General features: G+C 33.7%; 2 protein-coding genes across 2 annotated transcripts; one reads left to right on the top strand and one right to left on the bottom strand.

Annotated features, from left to right (window-relative positions):
• The first annotated feature begins 217 nt into the window (after positions 1-217).
• LOC107853751 lies at positions 218-6,359 on the top strand. The gene is made up of 4 exons (XM_047394642.1): positions 218-538; positions 2,384-2,485; positions 5,823-6,178; positions 6,274-6,359. Exons 3-4 carry the CDS (start codon positions 5,837-5,839, stop codon positions 6,352-6,354), a joined length of 423 nt encoding a protein of 140 aa, XP_047250598.1. The 5' UTR covers positions 218-538; positions 2,384-2,485; positions 5,823-5,836; the 3' UTR covers positions 6,355-6,359.
• A 2,237-nt stretch (positions 6,360-8,596) lies between these two features.
• On the bottom strand, positions 8,597-9,520 carry LOC107853746 (glycine-rich cell wall structural protein 1.0). Its single transcript, XM_016698732.2, has one exon. The coding sequence runs from the start codon at positions 9,508-9,510 to the stop codon at positions 8,857-8,859; it is 654 nt and encodes a 217-aa protein (XP_016554218.1). The 5' UTR covers positions 9,511-9,520; the 3' UTR covers positions 8,597-8,856.
• Positions 9,521-9,970: the final 450 nt, after the last annotated feature.

Raw genomic sequence — 9,970 nt, 5'->3', positions numbered from 1 at the left:
TTTTGCATGCCTGACACTATAAATAGAGGCATAAGGATTCATATTGTATACACTTATACACTTGAACAATTGGAATAATGAAAATCTCTAATCTCTTATCTTGTCTCCTTATTTTCTTGCACTACAAATAAAATGTATTTTGTGGAGGTTTAATTGTGGGGTCATTATTAACCACCACAAATATATCAAATTGCGGGGCTTATATACCCCTATTATTTTAATTACAATTGGGGCGATTAAAACCCCCACTATCCTTAGAAAATAACCCGCTAATATTTTGGGACGATTAAAACCCCCACTATCCATAAAAAAATAAACTAAAAATATTTTGGACGCTGAATAAACCCTCAAATATATTAATTTCTCCGCCTCAAAATCCCTCTTTTATCGTAGTCGATAACCTCTCTCTCAAAATCCCTCATTCCACTCTTCAATAATATGTCCGTTAATGATCCAGCGACAACCACATCTAAGCGGTGACGACTGTAGCTCTTCAGTGACTTCAGCAGTCAGCAACGACGACATTCTCTTGTTTGAGGTATCATCTATGTAAAAAATTACTCTCTTGTTTGTTTTGCTGTTTGTATTTGACGGTGAAGATGATTTAATTGCAAAAAAAGGATTAAAAATGGAATCTTTAATTGATGGGGTTGTTGTTAATCTTCAGTTTGTAGCAAAGATTTTATTAATTTGATCCATTGTTGTAAAGATATTGTGAGCTAGGGGTAATGTCTATGTACACTCTACCCTTGTCGGACACCGCTAGTGGAATTTCACTGGGTATTATTATTGCAAATGTTGTAAAGATTGTTTGTTTTGGTGTTTATATTCTGTTTGATGGTGAAGATGATTTAGGTGCAATAAAATTGGGGGGGGGGGGGGGGGGGGTAGAATCTTTATTTTTTAGGGTTATTGTTAATCTTGAGCTTGTTAATCTTTTTTAAGCTTCTCCTGACGGAGGATACCAGTGTGAATCTTAGTAGTTTTAGGGAGATAATATAAAGTTTAGGTAAAGTGGCTATAGGAGGTTCCAGTTTTCATTTTGGTTGAATTTTTCTTTTTTAAAGTGTGTATTTATCCATTCAATTGGCCGTGTGACTATCATATTCTTGTCATAAGAGGTTACAGTTTCTATTTCAATTCCAATGTAGTCTTATTTTAGAGCTTTTGGAATATGCATTACTGCTTGTTTGAATCTTTAATCATATCCTTTGAGTTCCCCATATTGCTCCTCCTCATTCATATCTGGAGATATGCTTCCTATATTAACTGTAACCTCCTATATCGGGTTAAGGCTTCACTAATTGATCTCTAATAAGTATTTGGTTGGTTATACCGTATCCTTCACCAAATATTTTTTCTTTTATGACGTTTCCATAAGAACATTGATGCCTTAGCCTTTCGTCTGATAGTTTTAATAGCGGAGTCCAGGTTAGCGTGGCACCTCATATTTTCATTGGGTACATGCAACCTCCCATCAATTTACATATCAACTTACTGTACCGGGTTACCCTCAGGACGATATAAACCTTTGTTTTTCTGTTGCTTGTATCCAACCCTCGGTTACTCATGGTGTACATTTCAGTGTCACTGATCGCTAGTTCACATTCTTAGGCACCTTCTTAGTTGATGACAAGGATCCTATAAATAGAAATTTTTATGTTCATGCTCCTATTTTCTTTCCCCCCTCTGTTTCATTTTCCTGCTACTTGGAGAGTCATGATTATTTCTTTGTTATGGAAGGGGCATTAGATTCAGTTTAAGTGGAACCATGAGATCATGCCGTCAATTCTGGAGAGCTTTTTCCTTTGTTGCAGATTGCTTCAACATGTGAACTAGCTCAACTTTAGAAGGGATTTGATTGAGACTGCGAACAACAGATATTACGTTACCCCAAGTTCATGCTATCATGCTATTCTTACCCATATAGGTTGTAGTTATATTACAAAAAAAGCAAAATATAAGACAACAAGACATGATCAATAGAGCCTGGCAGATGCAATGCTAAAGTTGTAGGAAATTAACTCAAGTTCATGCTATCATGCTAAATTTATTGCAGAAGGTTCTAGTTCTTTGTCTCAAGAGCAAATTTCATAATTAGTTTTGAAATAACATACTTTAGCTCTTTGATAATCTGACTTTGCTTTATCATTTGCACTCTTAATTATGTTGAAGATTAGTTCTTAACATATTTAGATGGATAAATCTTGGATTGGAAAGCCCAGGAACACATCTGAATATAAGAGTGGTTTGACTCAATTACTGGACTTTGCATTTATAAATGCATCCATAGGAGATAAATGTCCATGCCGTCTTTGCTATTTTACTTTAGTTTATTAAACATGAAACTATCCTTAATTTGTTAAGTTAATATTGTTTGTAGATGGTTGAGACTGGACATAAGCCTGGATGAGCAGAACTTTATCTTGTTACTCATAAAAAAGAAGATGGATCATAAGTTAATGAAACGGCAAAAGAGATTTGTGTAAGTACCTCTATTGAGCAATTTTTATCGTTTCTCGTGATTTTTCTTGTTTTAGTTACAAACTTATGGTGTATGGCAAAGTGAATTGTTCGTAGTTCAACCTCTAGTGAATGTCAAAATTGTGATTAAATATGGGTGGATTGTGATCATTTCTTGTTATCTTGTGCAATTTGGTTTTACTAAAGGGACCCCTTTTTTCTTATCTTGCACCTTTCGCTGTATGAGTAGATAGATGATCTATATAGATTGTGTGGAGAGTGTTGAAAAGCTGTAATTATTTTCTGTCGCTGAGGGTTGTGGTGAAAGTGTGTGTTTGGGATGGGGGTGGATTCAATTGTCTCTTAGTTGTTGACTTGGGTGGGGATGGAGGGATTCAGGTGCCTCATTGTTTTTTGCTCGTAATATCTTCCTTTTTCCTAAACCAGATCTGGAAAGTTATAATAGAGTGTCTAGCATGCCTGAAAGTTGTAATATCTTTTGGAAAGTTGTAATAGAGTGGCTAGTGTGCCTGATAAGCTAGCGTGACTGATAAATAAGTTTAGCGTGCCTGAAAGTTGTAATATCTTTACGAGGCAACATACCTCAGATAAGCTAGATCCTTTCACAGACTTGTTTATTCTGATAACTTTAGAACTTTTCTTTAAAATTGGGAACTAAACAACTTTTGAACTTTTCTGACAGTACAAAATGTAAGTTTAAACAGACTCCATCTCTTATCGGAGTTGTTTTTTTTTCTTTTTTTTCTTTTTTTAGTTTTTGAGTATGTTTCATCTCAGAATGATTCTCTTTTGCCTTCTGTGAACTGTATTCTTTCTTCACATCAAAAGTATAAAGATAAAACAGAAAGTTTTTTAGTACTTTGTATATCAGTCTTTTTTAAAGATCTGTAAAACTATCTATGCAGTATTGGATTCTCTTACACTAGATGTATAAATAAGAAAAATATAATTTTTATGTCTCGTACTGACACACATATACACCTCAGGCATTTAGCGATGATGCTCGTACTTTTCTCTTTATGATCCATATTTGTTTTAAGAGTTTTAAACTTTTCCTCCAATTTTGCGCATAATAGCCATAACTTTTTCTCGTGTAAACTAATAGTGTTTTTCCATTACCTAATTTTTATTTTTATCACCCTTTCGATTTGATAAAAATCTAGCATAATGTTGAATTTGATTAGATTATAGTCATGGATAGCTAAAGAGTCAACAAGAAAATATCTTAGGCAGAAAGGGAGTTGAATTTAAAGAAAACAGAAAAATAGAGATAGTACTGAAGTGATGAGATATCATCTTTGGTAGATAATGTCATATGCTTGGAATACACTAGTTCTGTTAAGTCAAGCAAGTTCTTTTTTCTTCCCTGTGGTCAACAAATAGTGCTACCAGAAATGCTTTTTGCTAATTTAGTCTAGCAGATTAATTTAATTCAAGATATGGTTCAAAGTCAACTACTTAATTACTTAGGATATCAACTTGTTGTTTTAATATGTTTCTTTTTCACGTGTTAGCATTTATTAGCTACCAGATCTTGAATCATTTTTTTCAACCCTTTTAAAAAAAATCTAGCATGAAGACTTGCACAATTAAAAAGTTAGCATTATGTTTTTTAATACTAAATGAGCAGTTTAATATAATTACCAGCATTATCTTCTCACCTATAATCTAATCAAATCCAACACGATGGATTATATTGCTGCAAATATCCAACCAACGAACGCATGTCCTTTCACTTGTCTCAAAAATGGATAAAGCTTCGTCTTTTCAGTCTCTTGCATTTTTATTATTAACTTCTGCTTACCTTGGAGTAATTTGTTCAGCCATGAATATTAGCACTGACCATTTTTCTCTTCTTGCCTTGAAATACCATATTACTTCAGACCCTTACCACATTCTTTCAACAAACTGGTCTTGTTCAACCTCTATTTTTGACTGGAATGGGATCACTTGTCGTTCTCGTCATCAACGAGTGATTGCACTGGATATTTTAGACATGGGATAACTGGTACTATCCTGCCACAGCTTGGCAATCTTTCTTTTCTTGTGTCATTTGATCTAAGCAACAATGATTTCCATGGTGAACTTCCACCAGAATTTTCTTATTTACAACACTGAGTCATTAATCTCAGTTACAACAACTTCATTGGAGAAATTCCAATAGGAATAACCACTCTTCCGAGGTTGAAATGGTTCATCTTTAGATAAAATGAATTACTCAATGGATCCAATGTGCTCACCAAATAGATCATCTCAACACTTGAAATTTTAGATCTCAGAAGAGCCGGTTTAACTGGTGATTTCCCATCTGATTTATGTCGTCGCCCATTACTGCTAGTCTGCGACTATGTTCTCTTTTTTTTTTTTAAACTCTGTTTCCTATATTACTACATTAAAAGCTAATTACTTGTGAAACATTGAGAAAAAAAGGTCTGTGTCACACCATTGAGTCATACAACTGACCTCACCACAAGAAAATCACCCGCTCACACTTTTGCCTTCTCAAACATTGTTACTAGTAGTAGTAAGAGATCAATAGTTTGTGGCAGTTATTAGTTATGTTGGTTCTGGATATATACATATTATTTGACCCCTTCCCATTAACAGGATAAATGCACTTTTAGTCGTTCCATTATTGATAAATTTTGAATTTGGGCCTTGCAATATGGACAAGTACATTTAACAGTCAATTAATGAAGATGTGTCATTTTTTTGGAAACTAAACTAAGGTGTGTTATTTTGGTCCCTTTTATAAGTAAATATGTTATATTTAGACTATTTTCGAATTATATTATCCTCAAAGTTAGGAGTCTCCTACTTCTGAGAAGGTCATGGATTGAAGTTGAAGAAATGGTTTGAAAAATTGCATTTTTGGCACCTTCTTGGTACTCTTTTCATAAAGAAACATGTATGGTATGCTTCTGTGAATAGTTTCAGAAGTTTCTATTTTCTTTGAATAGTTCAAAAATTGAGTTTGAACTAGGCATTTCACTGTATGAACACAGTAAGATGAACTATTGAAGGAATCCAAATCGAGATGAGACATATTTGAAGGAAATATCGCTGCTAAATGCAATAGCTAACATGACACCTTGCAGCAACTCTTATCTTGTTTTAGCTTAGTTTTGTTCATATGTTTAATTGCATGCTTAGTGTTTTAGTTTGTCCAGGTAGATAATGCTTGTTTTTCTACTATTTGGTACCTATAACCATGAAGACACCCTGGCGTGTAACATTTAACATGTTTATACATGCATTCTGTTTATTGTTCATTGCTAATCGAAGTTATACTATTATTTTTGTGTTGTACTATATTTTGGATAAAATTGAACACGCAGTAAGTCAAAGCACAATGAAAGAGTGTGAAGTTTCTCCAAATGATGCTGTTGGTAAGGTGCTAGGAAAAGAGCATTCTAGAAGGGTGAGGTACTTGAGACGAGGAGCTGTTCCTAGCAGATCATTTAAACAAATACGTCCTCATTTTGGTGGTATGAATTCTTCAAGTAGTAACAGTTCATGTCCATCCAATTGCCAAGAAAACTACATTCAAATGTTAAATGCTCAAAAACAAAGTCAAGAGAACTACAAAGAAATGGTAAATTCTCACAATTTAATAATGAATGCTTTCAAGGCATATATGATAATGAAAGAAGGCACAATACCTGAACAGTTTACAGGATTTTTCACTTCTATGGTAAATAATTTTGATATGAGAAAAAATAAGTTAGTGTATTGTTATAAAATATTTAGTATTCAAAAACCTTACTATTTTTATATTTACTTTTGTAGCCAAGTGATGTCTCTAGTGAACCTCTTTTGAATGTGAATGGAAGATCATCTGGTGATAGTTATTCTAGCGATGATCATTGAAATTTATAATCGCATTATTAATTATAACAATGTCATTGAATAGCTATTGGAGAAGTATTTTGTGTTTAAATTAGTACGTTTTTATGATCTAATATATTTTGATTTTTTTGTTATTAAGATGTATTTTTGTTTGGTCAACAGTGAATGATATATATGAAATCTATTAAATGAATTTTAAATTTAAATATTGATCATGAGCAGTGTAATATTTCTTTTCTAAAAAATATCAAGTGAATTGTGGGGGGTTTTGACCCTTGCAATTTTTAAAATATGTGATGGAGATTTTAATCGCCGGTATATTTTTAAAAGTATTAGCTGGGAGCTGGTTTTTAGTTTACATATTGTGGGGGTCAAAATCGTCGTTACTTAACCGCCGCTAAGTGATTGCGGTGGTATATAACAAACCGTCGTAAAATGATTGCGACACTTATAATTGCGGGGGTTTTGAAAATCACCGTGCTATCAAATTACGGGGGTTTGCAACCTCCACAATATGTAAATATAATCCCCGTAAAGTGAGCAATTTTTTGTAGTGTTGTTTATTGTAACCACTTGTCATTCCAATTACTTCATCCATAAATCTTTTCTTTATTTCAAAATAACGATACGCTCTAAAAAAAGTAAAGGAGAAGCTTCCATTCTAGAAGCGGTAACTTGCCGCCTCCCTCGGGATGAGAAGATTATAAATTATTCATGTTGAACTACATAAAATCTTCATGTAATTAGTAGTTTTATTCTAATTTATTTTTTAGAATTTAATAAAAACTGTTATAGATAATTTTATCCACACCTTTAAAACATGCATTATAAATACTAAAAGTAGAAATTAGTGAATGGTGTCATATAATGTTGAAAATAAAGGTAGCGTCATTGATCGGCATTGAATTGTCTTAGAAATTTCTTGTTGGTAAACTAAGAATTTATTTTTAAGCATAACACATATAGAAAGAAAGAACTAGATTGATTTTGAAATAAAGTTTAGTGAATTTAAGTTTATTTTGTGAAATTTCATTTAAGACTAAGCTTAAATCATCACATTCAACTAGCATAAAATCATGACGGAAAGAATTATGAGTGAAAAGTTAATTAATATATATATATATATATATATATATATATATATATATATATATATATATATAATAAAAAATGCATGCACAGTAGTTTATAAAAATGTCGAATTGCAATTATCATAATTTAGCATGTTAGTTTATATAGTATCAAGTCACTTATTTTCTTTCGAATTTGTTAAAAATTTCATGCTAAACTTGCTTCCTCATAGATTATTATTTTCTTTAAAACTTATCCAATTATTTGACAAAGGAACATAATAATAATGAAACTTATCAAAGAAAAACATAATCAAGTGCAAATACTTTAAATTAATTATGCAACAAAAATAACATAAATTATGCTTATTCAATCAATTAAAATTATATTTATTATATTTAAAGTTTGAATCTGAACTTAGCACGGGCCTCGTGCGACTAGTATATATATACACACACTAATCATACATGTACTATACACTAATTTAACAGTATGTGTAAATGAAGGAATATTGAAGAGCTGAAAAACTTAAAGTTTGGCTAACGTTACTGAGGGCCAAGGAGATGGTTGTAATTAAGCAGTGCGAAATTAGAAAGTTTGCTGAGGGTATTCAAAATTTAATATATATGTCCAAAACGTAATTTTTGAATATAATAATAAAAAAATGCAACAACAAATTACATTGAATGAAAAAGTCACGAAAAAAAATGAGGAGAGAGAGAGAGGCGATAGTGAGGGAGGGAGAGACGGGAATAAAATTTAGGGACTGACAATAAATTAAGGGAAAAAACAAAATATACATCCTTTATCCTTAGATTATAGATTGCAAGTCATAATATACTTCTTAGATTTGCAATTAATAACAACTTTTAAAATAAAAACATAAAGGAAAAAAATGATTTTTTTTAAAAAATAAAAACCCATCCTTTTTCTCTCCCCTCCAAATTCTTCTTTGGAGCACTGAGGACAGATTATTGTCACAGTTAGACCTTAATTATAAGTTTGATTCATTGTCCATTACCTTAAAAGAGCCTACTTATAACAAACTGATGTTCAGTTATTAGTAGCTTAAGAGTAATATCTGTTATGCTCTTTTTCACATGTAATCTTGAGATCGTCCAATGTAAGTACTACACTACAAGTAGCATATAGCATGCAAATCATGCATGCATGTCTCGAGAACGTACAACAGTTTGACAAACCATTTTCTTATATTAAATGCACCAAATATAGTTTACAAGACATCCTTGTTTAGACATCTTTCATTATTATAACTTATAAGTAAAAACAAGCATGCATGCGCACACTTTTCTTACTGCAACATTTTTAATTTGCTTTCATAAATTAGACCTCTTCTTATCACAATTTTATCATGTTAATTATTTTTTAATAGTATTATAGATATGAAGAGGAAATCATATAATGTTTGCAAATTGTGAAGAGAACAAGCTTTCAAGGGGCATAGCCACCTCCACCATGTCCGGATCCACCTCCTTCACCACCACCATAGCCACCTGCATGTCCACCCCCTTCACCACCGGCATAGGCTCCTCCGCCACCAGCTCCACCTCCAACACCACCTCCGTATCCTCCTGATCCATGAGCTCTGCCTGCACCACCACCGGCACCTTCACCACCTCCGTACCCACCACCTGATGCTTCACCAGCGCCCCCTGATGCTGAACCACCTCCACCACCACCTCCGTGGCCCCCTCCACCACCATATCCACCGCCTGGAGCCCCTCCAGCACCGTATCCACCTCCTTCACCTGCACCTGATCCACCGGCATGTGCTCCACCAGCAGCAGCTCCACCGCCACCACCACCTCTGCCTCCACCACCTCCACCTCCTGCTGCCCCTCCAGCACCATATCCGCTTCCACCCCCTTCATCACTCCCACTTCCACCGGCATATCCACCATGGTCGCCAGCTACAGCTCCACTTCCACCACCTCCACCAGAACCTCCTCCACCACCACCAGCATAAACACCAACTTTGGCGCCAACACCAACATCAAGACCGATGAGAGTTCTTGCAGCTGAACATATTCCTATACTTAGCAAAACAAAGAAAACTATCTTAAAAGCTCTACTACTCTTCGCCATTATATTGGAATAGAGTTGGAATATGAATATAGAATGGATTCATGAAGGCTATTTATAGATGTTTCGAAGGATAACAAAAACGCGTTTATGCATAAAGCACATATAAAGTGATGTCACATTAGTCCCTACAAGGTGATCCATTATAATTCACTAACACTATATCACAAGTTTAATTGGTTTCATTTCATATCAATTCTCTAAGTCATAGTAACTAGTAAGTCTTGCTAGTGTTCTTGTGCTGTCTCCCACATTCAATCTGCATCCCTACTTAATTAATTTTTTCTCTGTAATTCAAATTCTGTTTCATATAATTCGTTTATATAAAGAATAAAAGATGGCAAGTTCTATTCACTACAAAAACAGAGTTCTTTTTGTAAATGTGTTGCAGTTTCTTCATGATATCATTATAGATATAAGCGGTTTTGGAGTCTCACCAACAGTCCCTATTAAAAAGAATTTT

The sequence above is a fragment of the Capsicum annuum genome, chromosome 1, assembly GCF_002878395.1.
Source record: "Capsicum annuum cultivar UCD-10X-F1 chromosome 1, UCD10Xv1.1, whole genome shotgun sequence".
NCBI lineage: Eukaryota > Viridiplantae > Streptophyta > Magnoliopsida > Solanales > Solanaceae > Capsicum > Capsicum annuum.
The sequence above is the reverse complement of the archived record's forward strand: the minus strand, read 5'-3'. Positions and strand labels throughout refer to the sequence as shown.

Bases quoted from the DNA above. Each gene is read 5' to 3' on its own strand.
- LOC107853751 (XM_047394642.1), top strand. From the start codon at position 5,837: ATGAAAGAGTGTGAAGTTTCTCCAAATGATGCTGTTGGTAAGGTGCTA. The intron at 6,179-6,273 runs GTAAATAATTTT...TTACTTTTGTAG, and splicing joins CAGGATTTTTCACTTCTATG to CCAAGTGATGTCTCTAGTGA.
- LOC107853746 (XM_016698732.2), bottom strand. From the start codon at position 9,510: ATGGCGAAGAGTAGTAGAGCTTTTAAGATAGTTTTCTTTGTTTTGCTA.